Below are 15,225 nucleotides of genomic sequence, written 5' to 3' on the forward strand. Positions count from 1 at the left end.
ATTGAGCAACCTTTTAGGGCCCTATTCAGCCACACTTTCGTTTTTGTTTACATGCGAGAGTTTGGCTATTGCACCATTGCATTGCACCAGCATCAGGGCCTTACACAGGTTTTTATTGCCTGGCAGGTCTGTGTGAGGAGCGCTTGTGCCACAATTTGAGCTCGTGTGATGACTGTACCTCGAAAAGACGTTGCATGTGGTGTGAGTCAGAGAAACAGTGTGTAGCTACCACTGCCTATGCTGTTAATTTTCCCTTTGGACAGTGCCGCGGCTGGGTCCAGAGTCAGTGTTCAGGTAAGTGTACATCCTGTCGATCCATATGTAAAGTACAACACAGTTACTAAATAATTATTACCCTACTGTAGTCAACTGGGAAAATAATCCAGTATCCTCTATCCAACTACAGTAAGGTTTACACAGTTCTTTTTCAATAATAAGCCAAAATATTATTTAAGTATCTAATGGCTGTACTTTACTGAGAACATCAGCCGTCGCTTTTCACTACCTTGACAGTGCTAAACTCATCTATGTGTACTGACAAGGAATAGTTTGGTTTTCAAGAGAGTTATTTACGTAATCATTAGTTTGATTTGGCTTTAAGTATAGATTAAGTAAAAACACAAAGCTTTCTTTAAAACGTTTCTGTAAAGCCTCACTCAATTTTTGAAGGTCAGAGGAAACCTGCTTCTTTGTTCTATAGTCAAAACTCTTGGCTTTCCCATATTTGGCATTCATTGAGCGCTTTAGCTCCTGATTGGTTCATTGCGTTATTCGTCTTGAAACGGGCAGGGACTTCCACATAGAAGCATCGTAAATGAAAGACGTGGTTAATTTTAATTTCCTGTTCCAGATTCTAATCATCAGTTACCTTGTTTACTTCACTTGGCTAGTCAATTAGAGATGTTGAATGGCAGATTCTCCTCAGAAAATGACTGTTCAACGTGAAATCAAGACCATTAATTTGTAACTTCATCAACTGATTTGTGTTTGTTTCTGTTAAGCTGTGAAATGTTCTGGATTGAAGACTTGTGATGACTGTCACACGTTGCCTGAGTGTGGCTGGTGTGATGATGGTTCAGAGACTGGTTTGGGCCAGTGTATGGAGGGAGGTGACGATGGTTCTTTCACCAAACCAACAAACGCCTCATTAAACCAATGCCCAATAAACCGCTGGTACTTCATAGAGTGTCCAGGTACGTTGATGGAAAGGAATTTCTTTTGCTTACTGTTTTAAACCTACTAGTAACCACTGGGTTAATAAAAGATGCATTAGTGTAGAGATCAAGAGCTTCAGGTTCATGATTCACGCATGTCCATAGTCCTTATGTTGTGTTCAGTCTAAAGCAAGACATTTTTCGACTCACAGCGCCTCGTACTCCAGTTTTATGTACGTGAGTAACCACGGGTTGTTTAGGCAACGTGACAAAATGCACTGGAATGACAATCCAGTTAGTGAATGCAACAGTCGTTTCATTTGGGTCTGCATTAACATTTAGGTTACATCTTAGCACCGCACTTTTTGTGCGATTTGGCAAATGCGAGTGCAGTTACTGCCAATAGAAGAAAATCCTTTCATTTTGTTATGAAAAACAGTAAGTCTGCCACTAGGTATAGAGGACTGTTTCCTTTTGGTTGGTTCCTGTGCTTTCTAAAACTCGATATACTGTAGCAGGATTAAAAAAGTATATATTCACCTAAAAGGATGATTTTTCTTTTAAACAATGGTATAATGCAAAATGTCATTGTTATTTGCTTGTAAAGCAGTGCACAGCAAGACAACTCCTGATATGTCTTATCATCCATTGTAGATTGCCAGTGTAATGGACATAGCAAATGCATCAACAAAAACATCTGTAAGAAGTGCGAGCATCACACAGACGGTGAGCAAAGGCCTTGTCTCTGTTGTAATGTAGCAGAACTCCATGTTACTATATTTCCTACATGTACATATTGACGTCGTATTGACAGTACATGATGTTATGTATTGTGTGCGCGCACTAATCTTTTTTTGTTAGCTGGATTTGGACTTTCAACGTTTCATGTCAGTTATCTTTTGCCATTTCACACAGCTTATACGCACGGTGCACCATGTAGGAATGTTCACCATTACACTTCTCACTCTCAACCTTCTGTTTGGCGAAAAATAAAACTACATCATCCAATCAAAATTCGTCCTCGTGTTACTAAGATGCCTTCTCTATTTGCACCCCATCGCTCTCTTATGCCTCCTTCAGGGCAGGAGGCGGGGAAAGAAAGCGAATGTATAGTACATGTACTTAACAAATACTTTGCTTTCAACAGATCATAATTAGGATAGATCTTGTATCCTTTGTTATTACTGGGTATAGCGTTCATAATTCACTGTTTCACTGTGTTACAGGGCCGCACTGCGAGACTTGCGCATCTGGTTATTTTGGTGAGGCCAAAAATGGTGGAACATGTAAAGGTACTCTCATTATCCCTGTTCTTTGTTCATTGTGCAAAAAATAAAAGTTGACTGTGAGCTCCGTTACTTAAACGTCATGACTGTATCATGGCTGAGTTTTGACTACTTTTTTATTTATTATTTTTTATTTTTTTATTTATTCATTTATTTTTTTGCGTTTTATCAATACTCGCTATGGAACTTAATGTTAGCGAAGTAGTTACTTCTATGGATCTAAATGACAAAACCATAGCTTCATTACAAACAATTAAATCTCCCGTACGTTACAATTAAAGGTGACAAACAAACGAGATTAACTTTGAAAACTGCTCAGCCTAATAGTTTTTCAAAGAAAAGAAAAAACATTAGGTTAGCTCTTACATACCAATCAGGCATACGCGTATATACTGTATACGCGTATGTGCGTATATTCATACGCGTATGTGCGTATATACATACGCGTATTGGGCTGACGCGAATTACGCGTAGTATATTTTGGTTCGGATATATCTGAGCTGCACTGTACTCATATCGCAATCCGTTTTTCTTCTTTTTTTTCCTTCAAATTTTGTCCATCCATCCCGTTTTAATATTTGCTGTGTTATTGAAATGTTCTTTCTCTGTTTAAAGTTGTTTAAATTATATTTCACTCAATTTGGTGGCCAGTTTTTTAACGTTACCGTATACCTTCAGAGCACCTTTAAAGTGTCTCTGTTCAAGCGATGTAGTGCGTCCGGTTCAAACTGTAGATGCCCAACCCCCAATAAATTAAAGCTTATAGAGCTGGCTATCACACTAGACCAAGAATTCTAAAATATAATTGATTTGTCGAATTTTTCACGACCTTTGAATGTGAGCGTCTGGATCATCTTTTGGGTCCCTTTTAAAAGCTACAGGTCAAAGGTTTGCCCCCAGATTTGGACAGTAGCTAGTTTGGCATAAAGGCAACTTAATCGTGTCTGCGAATTTTGTATTTCGAAATCTTTTTTCTAGGAGAGTGATTTTTCTATGATCACTCCATGTTTTTTTTTTTTTAACCTTATTTCGAAAATGTTCTGTAACTTCTCTCCGAAATTGAATATGGCAGATTACAGACAAGTGTTTTTAGCGCTTTGGGTCCGGAAACGGAGGGACAAATTATACAAGCGAAAAGCAAAAGTCGCTTTGACTTGTAGCTTTCAAAAGGTGATTCGAACGCTCGCATTTAGAGGTCGTAAAACATTCGACAATTCAGTTTATTTCAAAATTCCTGGTATAGTGTGATAGCCAGCTCTGTAAGCTTTAATTTGATATGAGGGTGTAGGTATCTACAGTTTAAACCGGACGCGCCACATCGCTTGGACGCGAGACGCCTCTTAAGGTATACGGTAAGCTTTAGTCTAAATGTGGCTAAAATCCGTTACACAGTTTCTTTTATTTGAACCGAATGAAATTGGAGATTCGGTATACCAATGATTGTCCAGTACGGACCAATCAACGTGGCTCTGGGAAGTTTTGATAATGACCAGTTTCAAAGAAGAAAAACGCGATTTGATGTAATGTACATCTACATTGAGTTCTAGATGACCTTTGTCGGGTATTTTTCAACCAAACTGTTTGCTTTGTTTCAAGGGTGTAATTGTAATGGCCACGCCGAGACATGTGACGTGGTGACTGGAACCTGTGAATGTTTAACCCGCTGGGTCACTGGAGAACACTGTGAGAGGTAACCTGTCCCAGCCTTGGATTAGATTAGATTGCAAAAGTCAGTGACTACTCATAACCTGCAATACATGTACATGTACATGTAGGTTTGGCTTCACTTATTTTTGAAAACTATGGCGCTCTCACTCAACGATGGCACTATTAATATTCAGAGTTACGCTTTGTTCATCGCAATTCTAAGTTCCTGGTTTTCTCCAGTGTATTTAATCCTTGTGCAGCAATTTGCTCTGTAGCCTATCTTCACAAGAAAGCTTGCTACATGTAAGTGAGAGTAACGCCGTGATAAGCTGTTGTAGCCGCTTGTGATGTGTTTGCTGAATATTTGTAAGTATGGAAACACTTCAGATTCTGCACACTGTCCCATAGTTTACAAGCTTTAAACCCAAGCCGTACCAGTTATTTACCGTAACCTCACTTTCGTTCTGTGTCATGATTAAGGAAGACTGGAACTTTTGACAAGGGATTCCGTGTAATTATTTTCATAGTCGTACTGGGTAGACTGCTTTAACTCTCTTTTTTGTTTGTGTTTTTTTCTTAACACAGTTGTGATGAGCGGGAAAATGATGCAGACATCATTGGTAACGCTACAAATGGCGGCCATTGTTATAGTGAGTGCATGGTGTTGTTATGGACTTAGGATCCTAGAGAATTGTTTACAAACCCCTCCCGTGTTTGTTGTTCGAGGAACTTTCTGCCGTTCAATTCAGTGGGCACACAGAAAACTATACTGATAAAAACGCAGCAACGATAAATCAAGTGACACGCACCACTCACACGTCGCCCTTGAAGACATTTGCAACAGTGGAAACCTAACAATAATTGTTAAGGTTACGTATTAATTGCCATTCCAGCCTACTGAAGCTGCGTTAAAGGAATGTTATCATGAGTATCACCTGCTTAAGGTTCTGATCTCTTGCCTGGAGACATTTTCAAGTTCTGCTCTTATTTCTAAGTGAAATCGGGTTTTCGTCGCTTCACGCGAGGTGCAATTGAAATGGAGAAAAAATTAGGCTCGACAAAACAAATTATCTTACAGTAAGTACTCCTGAACCGTGAACACTTTGACCTTTTTTGTACGTTTTTTTCGTGACTATACAATGAGGCTCTTTATATTAACAAGATTATTCAGCGTTTTATACTGTAAAATGCTAATCTTCTGCATTACAATTATGAAGAGCCTTCATTCTATAGTTACCAGAAAAATGTACGAAAGAAATATCAAATGTTCACAGTTCGAGTGTCCGTACCGTAAATTGAATTGTTAATCAGCGTCAACACAGTAAGCATATTTTTATAGCGCGTTATTTTCTTGGCTTACACAAGGTAGGGGTGTAACCCTTGTCTCAAAGTACCACAACTACTTTCTTAATGTCCTTGACAGTGAAATGACTTTTTGTTGGCAGATAAACTTGAACGTAATTATGAGTACACGTTTAATGTGTCCAACAAGACAAGAATCAGTTTCCTGAACGTTCCAGAAAAGGTAAGACACTGTCTTTGCTAGTTGTGTTCATGTTGAACACACCATTGTGATATTTCAGGTTTGGAAGGATGACACCAAAAAGAAAGGTTGTAAACGGTACCTTAATTACCTGTGAATGTTTTGTTTCTATTTTCATGTTGGTTTGGTAATAACAATTTGAGAAAAAAAAAACAAAACAAAAAAGTAAGTTACCCTGCAGTGCATCATCAGGCATTTTATGTTTTTTTTACAGGATGACATTGACGTAGAGGTTACTGTGGAGATTAAGAGCGGCGATTCTGCTTTTCTGAATCTGTCAATCAGCTCAGGTAAGATTTGCGCAAATTTCACACTAGCCATACAGTATGACACAGTATGACTGGCCGCTATTCAGACGTTTTAGAGCCAGGCGAAGCATTCATTTTGTTGCAGTAAGGTGTATGTTTCATATGAAAAGATGATTTTTGGGCCTCGACAGACTAGAAAGTTAGTTTTCCACAATTCTAAACCTTTTTCGCACACTTGATGTCTTGAAGACTAAGCTATCGATAACTAGAAGTTATGGAGACCTTGGAAATCATTGTTGGCTTGGTTAACCTTTGTTGCATGTTTCGGCACTGAAACAACAGGGAGCAAACACCTTATGATACCTTTAGCGCTCGACAAAAAGGTTCACGGACTTGAAAAAACTAGGTACTGTACATATATGGACAAGTTTTTGTCATCGATAGCTTAAGTAGTTCTCCTTTTGAAAGGAGAACTTAATTTACCAGCAACCCATTTTTTTATAGTTTTCTGTTTGTTATCAATACCTTGCTTCACACACTGGCTTTTAAGTCATTCTCGCTCTCGTCTGTCAAGGTCCTAATTCAATCTTATTCATACTCAGCACGACTTCAGCCTTTCATTTCTGAAAGAGTCCCCAAGTGAGTTCTTTCAATCCAGAGTTGTCTCAGTTTGAAGAAGCTATGATATTTTTCTGATGTTTAAAAATGTTCTCAAATCAAGGCAGTTAGGGAATCAATGAGCTGTTTGTAGAGGTACATGTGAATGGACTTCGAAGGTGTAATAATAGGTCAGAAAGGAACACCCGCAATAGTTAGGATTGTGCAAGATAGACATAGATTCATTTTTCAGTGGCTGGTAGACGTTTTTTGACCTTTGTTCGAGTGAAAATTTCTCCACAAAAGGAACACGGTTGAAATAGGAGAAGAACCACAGAGGGCATTCAGACGTTTGTTTGTGTTTTTGTGCGTAAGTTTTTATGTTGGTTTTGTTTTGGTTTGTTCCTATCTTCACTGGTAGTGCTGAGGTGCGAACCCTTCGTGTGCACTTGAAAGGAAAATCAGCAATTTCGTGTTTAGCTTGATCATTTTTTTTTTGTTTGTTTATTTTTTAGTCGTAGAGTAATTAATCATAGCCCTAAGAACGCGCGGTAAATATTATTTTCTGGTGTTAGGTGAAGTGAAAACAGTACAATTGAGAGATGCGTTCTTTTTTGTTACTTGCAGATGTCCAAGAAGAAGTAACGCTCGTGTCGTTTCAACGAATAGGCGTCTTCAAACAAACGTTTTCACACGAAGCCTTCAACTTTGGTGATCCTGACCGATTTACTTTTAAAGTGCACGTTTTTGATATCAAAGGATTCATCAGCCTTAAAGTGAGTGTAGTATAAAGCTTGTGTTCTCTGCATGCCCTGTAGGCATCGTCACGCTTGAGAGGAGCACTGCGTGACGACTCAAGTGACAGTTGTTAGGATGTCTTGTGTTGAGTAGTCAGTCTCTGATTATGTTTCACACGCTTTGTTAACGCCATATTGTATTTTTATCCTCTTTTGAAAATCGTGGATGGGATCTGATCTGAGGCCTGAGCAAACTTCTCCAGTCCCCTCTGTCCCTAGCCAGGCATTCCATCTCGGTCCGGGTGTTGCCATTCAACTGGATTGTTCGTTCTGTATCCCTTCCCCAGCTAAATGGAGGGGAATGAAACGCAAACTAGTCTGTTGAAGCTGCCTGTGGGTTGTGACGCGATATAGTCTGGTTTTATTACGATAATGAACTTTAGAAATTTCGAAACAAACTCATGCTTTCATCGAAAGCGGTTTCCTATAGTCCAGAGGCAGCAATTCTATCTAAGTGAGGAACAGTTTGATTTAAATGTGGAAACAGAAATTATTTTGCGTACCAATGGTGATCACATTCAGAATGTTGAAATTTGTATTTACGAACAACACTTTTTTCTGGAAACCCCTCTGAGTAAGCTAATGGGGCAACCTAATAAAATCAAGGTTGGAGGGTGGGTTAAATCTGCTGTGAACTAGCACCCCATCTGGGTCAGTGGCGATGCTTTCAGAAACTAGAATGCAAAACGCCAGCAGTTGTGGGAGACTAGGTTCGTAGACTTGTCTTAACTCATAAAATTAATGGATGATCACAGGGAACTAACCAAACCTATTTTTCTTTTGGTTGTTTCTTACAGATTTCCTTTATCCAGAAGCCGTTTCTAATTCTCAGCTTCTTCATCACGTTTTTTGCGTGAGTTTAATTTTTAAGATTACTTATTTTATTATAACAACCTTTCAATGGTCTTTCCGTGTGACCTCTCAATTCCTTATTTGTGAAAGACAGAGGAGCCCTAATGTCGAACAGGGCTTAGTTGAAATATTGTGCCACGCTATTCTCGGCAAATACTCTTAGAGGCCCGAGACCAGTTTCTGATTCTTATCAACCAATCAGAAGGCACTTTGATATCTTCGGAGATTTGACTATGGGCTGAAAAAGACGTTTGTTAAGTTAGTAGGCTACATGAAACTTTTGCAAGTATTTTTGTGGTACTGAGTAATTCTGGAGTGTTTCTTTTTCCTTTGTTATTTGCAGTTGTTTCTTCTCGCTTTTGTTCGTAGTGGCTTTGGCATGGAAGATCAAAGTGAAGTATTCAAACTACGTTATGGCAAGGGTAAGTCGGTTTATGATGTTACCCACTGGTTCATGTATCTCATTACAAGCCGTTTTCGCAGCGCCATGGCAAACTGAAAGTGAAATTTGCTTGCCAAGCCAAATTTAGTTTTGAAACGTTTTAGTTTGTAACAATGTGTTCCCTTATGACGCATCATTATTTTCTCTACCATTATCCATACCAGTGACTTAGTTTTGGAAAAAAAATCAACAAGATCTCCAACGTTTAGTTTTGCGAACTACATTGCCTTTTCAAAGTCGCCAATTAGTAAACCACTTTTGTATTATTTTATCTTCTGCTTCGTTCAATTTATACCGGTTTTCTTGTTCCCAGCAACGAGTTGAAGACATGAAACTGATGGCCAGTCGACCGTTTGCTAAAGTCTGTTTGGCTTTCTCAGATCACAATGAAAGAAAAACGTGCAAGGTAGGTTAAGTAAAGTAAGGAAAATTTCCATTTTCAGAGGTCAGCAAGACCTTCTTAAGCTATTCAACGGTCTAAAATGTACCAGCACGCGATCAAAATTACAAATAAATTGCAAGAGACCTTTTCAGAAATCGGTCTTAATCCACGAAGATTTTCCGATGAACAGAGTGCAATTAGTACTAAACAGCAAAAGCACTCCAAAGTTTTTGCCTCGCCTTGACGTCACTCCTTATTGCATATTAACACCACGTCTGCCCCAAAACGCGGACTGGGCAATTGCCTGGAGCCTGGAACGAGTTGCGCTGACTGTTTTAAGTCTTTTAAATTTTTTGTGTTTATTTTTTATTATTATCGTTATCGTTATCGTTATTGTTATTGTTATCGTTATTGTTATTATTGCCGGAGGCAGCGTCGCCGAGTGGTCAGGGCGCCGGACTTAAATCCGGAAGTCACGGGTTCAAGTTCTGCTCTGACCACTTAGCTGAGGTTGTTTCTTGGTAGGCCCTAGTTCAACTCCTGGTCATGTTTGTAAATAGCCAACTGGTTTACCTCCCGCTAGTTGGGATTTTTAAGCCTATTGTGTTCAGTTGAAATATTTCTTTCTTTCAGTTTAAGTAGCATGCCTGTGAATTAGCTAGTTTGACCACCATAAACAACAACATTTGAACTTTTTTTTTTTCTTTTGGTGCAGAAACCATCTTCTGCTATCGTTCTTCAGCCAATGGAAAACCAGAACGCTAGTGTAGGAGTGTTCATGATGAGACTTCCGGTTGCAGATGACGGCTTCGCACCTATTGGTCAGATCGGCCTATGCTGTGCAACAGCGCTAGGGACGCGCGGTGATCCTGCTCCCCAGTCCCACTCTTCGCACGTTGCCGTAAGAACAGTGGTCAAGAGATCTAGTATGGTGAAGTCATGCTGTTTATAAGAAAAACATAATGATAACCTTGTGTTTGACGAATCGTGCTCGGGGCAAAATGCTCAACGGCCCGTTCTTCGCGAAAGCCGAAAGGTATCTGGAGGATTCTCCGAAGTACCTGTATAATCACAGCAGAAAATTATGCTAAGAACACCAAAGGCCCAGTGAGGAAATGGCTCCGATCTTGATCTCCTCTTTTAGGCACGTATGCGAGCCATAAAACGTTGAGAGAGAATTATTTCAACGTACGAGTAATGATATGCCCACAACCCTTTATTCTCCTCAATCACTGTAATTAGTTTTGTTGATAATTCTATTTAAATTGGAAAACGTCAAATGTTAGGGTTGGCCTTTCAACGAGCTACTTGATTGGCTCGTAAAACATAGCTAACACGTTTTTAAGTGCTACATGTTGTCGAGGGCTATTGCATTTCTGAGCTTTCTGATTGGTGTACACATTTCAGTATACAGCGATAACACCTCTGCAAACCAAACTTGGTAGAATAGACGCGTTTCATGTGTACCATTGTATTTGTGGAGACAAAGAATTAAGAATATAGAATGTAAAGAGCATTTGTCCGTAAAAAAAATTGAAAGATTTGTTTTCAGATAAGCCTGTAGAATAATTTGTGAAAACTTGCCTGAAAAGTTGTAAAGCCAAGAGAATTCTTAGCGAAATACAGGAAGACAGATCACAGGTAGCGTGTCGCAGTACAGTGCGTTTAAGTTGTTGAGAAGTTAAATTACTTTTTTTTTGTTTTCGTATTATAACTAGGTACATTTGGCGAAGCCAGAATGGAGAATAATATGACCGTTGGGTAATGGAACTGTTTTCTAAGTTAGGTCTTATTATAAAGATAAATGAGAAGCTACCACTTGGGGCTGATGAACCAACGTTTTCACTTTTGATAATGTGTCAGTTTTTTGTAATAATTAATTTCGTTTCTCAGGTATTAGGAAACGATGTTATACTGCGATGTTCTCTTTTCTGATTTCTAAGCTTTATTGGAGATAAGCTTGGTTTTACAGGTTTGTCTCGATTTAAAGTGGGAAAGGTCGAGCTGTATTTAGTTTTATCATTCTTTCTCGCTTTCTCCTGTCACAAGCTCCAGTTCAAGAGGTCTGACACAACTTGCTCGTCCTCGGTCTTTTCTTGTGAGAAAAAAAGTAGCTCCCGAGGAATGATAGGAAGGAAGTATCTGTCGCGTCTTTATAGGCGACTCGGAACGAGCCGACTGATGCAAACACTGAAAACCCGCATCCCCTAGTGCCAATCCTCTATCTGAGTTTTTCAGTGTGGACTCTTGTGCTTGCGCTTATGTTTGTGACGCTGGCTAAAAAAAACTTGCTTAACCAACATAACTGCAATAGACACTAAACCAGTCGAAGAACAACATATACACGATCCCTTCACTATTTTATTCACGCAATGTCAGCTCATGGTTATGTATATTATGCTTTTAACATTATTGTACTTTTTATACCAAGATGAATTGTCAGGCTTTGCACTAAAGGTGTATATGTATCAACCGAAAGAAATAAAGGTTACTCCCTAAACCACTCCGGCAAAAGCCATTACTGTGTTTTCTCGTTTCAACTCGTGAACTTAGGATCAACTTGTATGGAATCTCAATAGATGTACTTGGATTCAAAGAGCTTCTTTGCTACTAAGTGATCCTTGTTCGGTTGATCGTTTCTTCTCCAATATGTGCCCATTCCTCCGTTAAACGCTTAACCTTTGAAGCCTTTTAAACAGAGCCACGCTAATTTTTGCAAATTTAAGGTTTCTCCCAAACGGCTCCCACATAAAAGCTTTGTAAAAAGTTAACCTTGTCATAATGGTAATAGGATTTTGAGCTACAAACACTTAAAGCTAATATTAAGGGTGGTTTTAACGGGTCATGCCGTTGCCAGGGTAACTTGAAACTTTCATAAACTTGTTGACGAATGATTGGGCATTTGTTTGATGCCGTTATTGTAGCTCCATAAAAGTAGAAGTGCTAAAAACAAACTTGGAAACTGTTATCAGCCATCTTAAACCCCACGGTTTCCATTTTTGTGAGAAGATGCTTGAGCTACCCAAATTACAAATAGGCCAATTCCGAGTTGAATTTGCTTCTGTGTCAACACGAGTCTTCATATGATTATGTGTTTCGCCCACAGGTTCATTTTCATGTAAATCAAACTCCTCTTCGTATTTAGACGGGCACTCGTTTTGAAACAGGTACAAAGTAACTTGGAAATGACCTATTGTAGTCCCTGCTGTTACGGCACATCTCTGGAGACAGACAAAGCTGTCCTTAGCTTAAATATACTTGAGCACGACAGCTGTCAGTTTTAAGAAAACGCCGTCTTTCTCACCCAAATCCTTTTTAATCTGGCCAGATGCGCTCAAATCGGTTCAGTCAAAAACCCAAAATAAACAGTACTGCATATAAAAGGAAAAACCTAAACGCCAAAAAACATGGACACAGTATTTTGTTTCGGCTTACGAACGTTTTCTTTTAATAAAGGTGAAATTCGTAGTGTGAGGCAAAATTTGAAGTTTTTTTCAGCCCAAAATGACCGGATGAACTCTAACGGCATTGAATTAAAATTAGATTCCACTGGTGTTGACAAATCCATTAGTCTCTGGCTGGAAAAATGAAAGCGGGATCGATCAATTTCTAAAGAAGATCATCTAAGTATTTGCGTCAGTACTTGGTTGCTACTAGTGACCGTTTATCAACTGCGTTCTAACACGATTAAATGTTCGACGAAAGGTAATTAAATTTCTTTTGAACGCAAACTGATCAAAACGAAGTGGTCTTTCGTCTTTTACAAGATCATGAACATTTCTGCCATTATTTCTTCTCCCATTCAATGGACAAGTTCGTGGTTATCACCACTGACACTTTTCTTGTTCGTTTGCGTCTTTCTTCTCTGTCTCGTCATCATTGGACTTATCGCTAACATAACTGTTTGCGTCGTGATGCTTCGAGGCGGACGCTTTAAGAAACACCTCTCAAACTTCATGCTCTTTCATCTTTCGATTACAGACATTGCTTATCGCCTGATTATTGTACCCGGCCAGGGGGCTTCCATATTTTACCCGTTTGAAACCAAGCCGACGATGTTCTGTAAAGTCGCCAAAACCTTTCTCTACACGTTCAACAGTGCAGTTTTTACAAGCTTGGTTGTTATCGCCTTCGACAGGCATCAGAGCATCACGAGACCATTTCAGCGTTTGAAACACAAACCCAAATTCCACCGATATCTCTTGGCTGTTTGGGGATATTCCATTGTATGCGCGTTGCCGCAGATGCACAGCAGTGGAAATGGAACGCACGCCGTCAACTTCACTCTCTCTGCCAAAGGAACAAACTATACCTACGCCTTACACTTGTGTGTTTCGTCAGGGGCAGGTTCAGCTCAAAGAATAGTGGCATTAATTTATTTCATTCTAGGATTTCTCGTACCGCTGGTAATGATAACTGTAGCCTACTCTAAAATCTCCGTCTTCCTGTGGAGAAAAAGTCGTAATCGCATCATTAATCAAGCCGCTTTGAAATCGAAGGGAAAGACACTTCGCATGCTTGTGTTGGTAGTCCTTGGTTTTGTGGTCTGCTTAGGAGTACCACAATTATACGACTTGACGAAGTCGCTCGGAGTTAAGGACCACGCAACAATTGCCGTTCTCTCTGCAGTACTTCAACTATCAAGTTCTGTCATCAATCCTGTAATATACGGTTTATATTCTGCCGAATTCAAACAGGGGCTCAAACGAGGGACATAATCCTCTATTCCATGGTGGCGCTGAGGGAAACACGTTGCACTTTAACACGCGCTTTACACGGATGCTAACGCGAGTAGCAAACAGGAAACCTAATGAATTATATTCGGGAAGAAGGACAATTGAAGAACTTTACTTCAAGGAGCCGTAAGATGTGCCAACACTTTTGATATATCATGTCATATACCGCGGATATGGAAGCACGAGCTTGGAAAAGATTCTACCTTGCAGAGCTACGTTTACCGGAGAAATGTGAATTGTTTTTCCTTCGTTTTTGTTCCTTTTTATTTCTTTCTTATAGTGATGTGTTAAGGTTAAATTACGAATTCAGAACTGGACTCTCTCGGCAAAGTCAGTTTTCACTTTTCCATTTTTATCATTTTCACTCTAACCACGCATCAAGATCACCTTCTGACTCATTGTTGACACTCTTCAGCCTTTTTTTGTCTTGCCTTTTGTTGGGGTTAATGTTGTTATTGTTAAAAGCCTATGACAGCGTTTAATCTTGCCCACATCAGTAAGAACCTGACAGTATGAGATATTAAATGCAATGGTCATTGTTAATTTACTTGAAGTCCAATCACTCAGGAGTTAAACGGAGACGAAATTCAAACACTACTTCATCAATCTTTTGATTCTAAGACAGAAGTCATCCTTTGAATTTTTAATGAAGTACGTTATTTTTCTTATTATTATTATTGTTATTATTATTATTATTGTTATGATGATGATGATGATGATGATGATGATGATGATGATGATGATCGTTCAATATTCACTTCTGTTTCGTAACACAGTAATAGATTTTGGAGTTTCCAGATGGAGTTCAGTTAAGGAGAAATCTATTTTCTACTATTGTTCATGAGCCTTTAAGTTATACTGTCATAACATCTCTTTCAATTCGAATTATCTATTTCTCGCGATCAATACTGGTGGCCTTATCTACATGTATTTTCATCCTAGTTCCGAGAATGTAGAAGTAGCAGGAAAAAAATCATCCCCATTTGACGATTTTCCGTACTCTGTTCTTCCGTTTTTTTTTTTTCTAAGCGTATTGTTGTATTGTAAGAAGAAATTAATTATTTAAAAATATTGAGTAGTCTTGTCATCTTCAGTGAATGAGGCAAATCTGCGTCGAGATCCTTTTTCCGGTTGAGATTTCAATTTGCTGCTCTCCAGTATAGTTAAGTAATTAGATGGTCGTATATGATAACACACATAACGATAAAAGAGAAAATAAATAGTTCAAAGTTATCTATTGAACAATGTAGAAAAAAATGGCCATCTGTGAGAAGCTGTGCAATTTTAAAATATACAATACTCGCCAATTAATAATGAGTATTTATTTCTTTGTTTCTTCCTCCCTTAGCTTCCATATTTCAGTTCTCTTTTTTTTTTTTCTTCTTTCTCCCCTGTTTTTCTTTCTTTAATACTCTTTTTCTTTGGCCATCGTAGCTTGATAAGAAATAATTAACACGCAAACTGCGGTGATAAACATGGAAATAAAACGCATGTTAAAAACAAAGTTCATTTACTTGACGTTTCGTGTGTTTCAACATACA

At 38.9% G+C, this 15,225-nt stretch overlaps 2 protein-coding genes across 2 annotated transcripts in view; both read left to right on the forward strand.

Annotated features, from left to right (window-relative positions):
* The window catches only part of LOC110045633 (attractin-like protein 1), a 28,451-nt gene extending 17,000 nt beyond the window's left edge, over nt 1-11,451 (forward strand). Inside the window, exons 17-29 of the mRNA XM_089292613.1 lie at nt 127-294; nt 1,002-1,193; nt 1,809-1,880; nt 2,381-2,446; nt 4,037-4,130; nt 4,673-4,737; nt 5,533-5,612; nt 5,845-5,920; nt 7,103-7,251; nt 8,070-8,125; nt 8,468-8,546; nt 8,880-8,972; nt 9,664-11,451. Of these exons, the coding sequence (XP_089148739.1) occupies nt 127-294; nt 1,002-1,193; nt 1,809-1,880; nt 2,381-2,446; nt 4,037-4,130; nt 4,673-4,737; nt 5,533-5,612; nt 5,845-5,920; nt 7,103-7,251; nt 8,070-8,125; nt 8,468-8,546; nt 8,880-8,972; nt 9,664-9,900 (1,427 nt within the window). The 3' untranslated portion in view covers nt 9,901-11,451. The remainder of the gene's footprint in view (nt 1-126; nt 295-1,001; nt 1,194-1,808; nt 1,881-2,380; nt 2,447-4,036; nt 4,131-4,672; nt 4,738-5,532; nt 5,613-5,844; nt 5,921-7,102; nt 7,252-8,069; nt 8,126-8,467; nt 8,547-8,879; nt 8,973-9,663) is intronic.
* A 1,159-nt stretch (nt 11,452-12,610) lies between these two features.
* LOC110045761 (galanin receptor 2a-like) lies at nt 12,611-14,998 on the forward strand. The gene has a single exon (XM_020751392.2). The coding sequence runs from the start codon at nt 12,719-12,721 to the stop codon at nt 13,664-13,666; it is 948 nt and encodes a 315-aa protein (XP_020607051.2). The 5' UTR covers nt 12,611-12,718; the 3' UTR covers nt 13,667-14,998.
* The last annotated feature ends 227 nt before the right edge of the window (nt 14,999-15,225 follow it).

This window comes from Orbicella faveolata, unplaced genomic scaffold, assembly GCF_042242905.1.
Source record: "Orbicella faveolata isolate gen_17 unplaced genomic scaffold, um_ofav_v1 contig_1, whole genome shotgun sequence".
In the NCBI taxonomy this organism is placed as follows: domain Eukaryota; kingdom Metazoa; phylum Cnidaria; class Anthozoa; order Scleractinia; family Merulinidae; genus Orbicella; species Orbicella faveolata.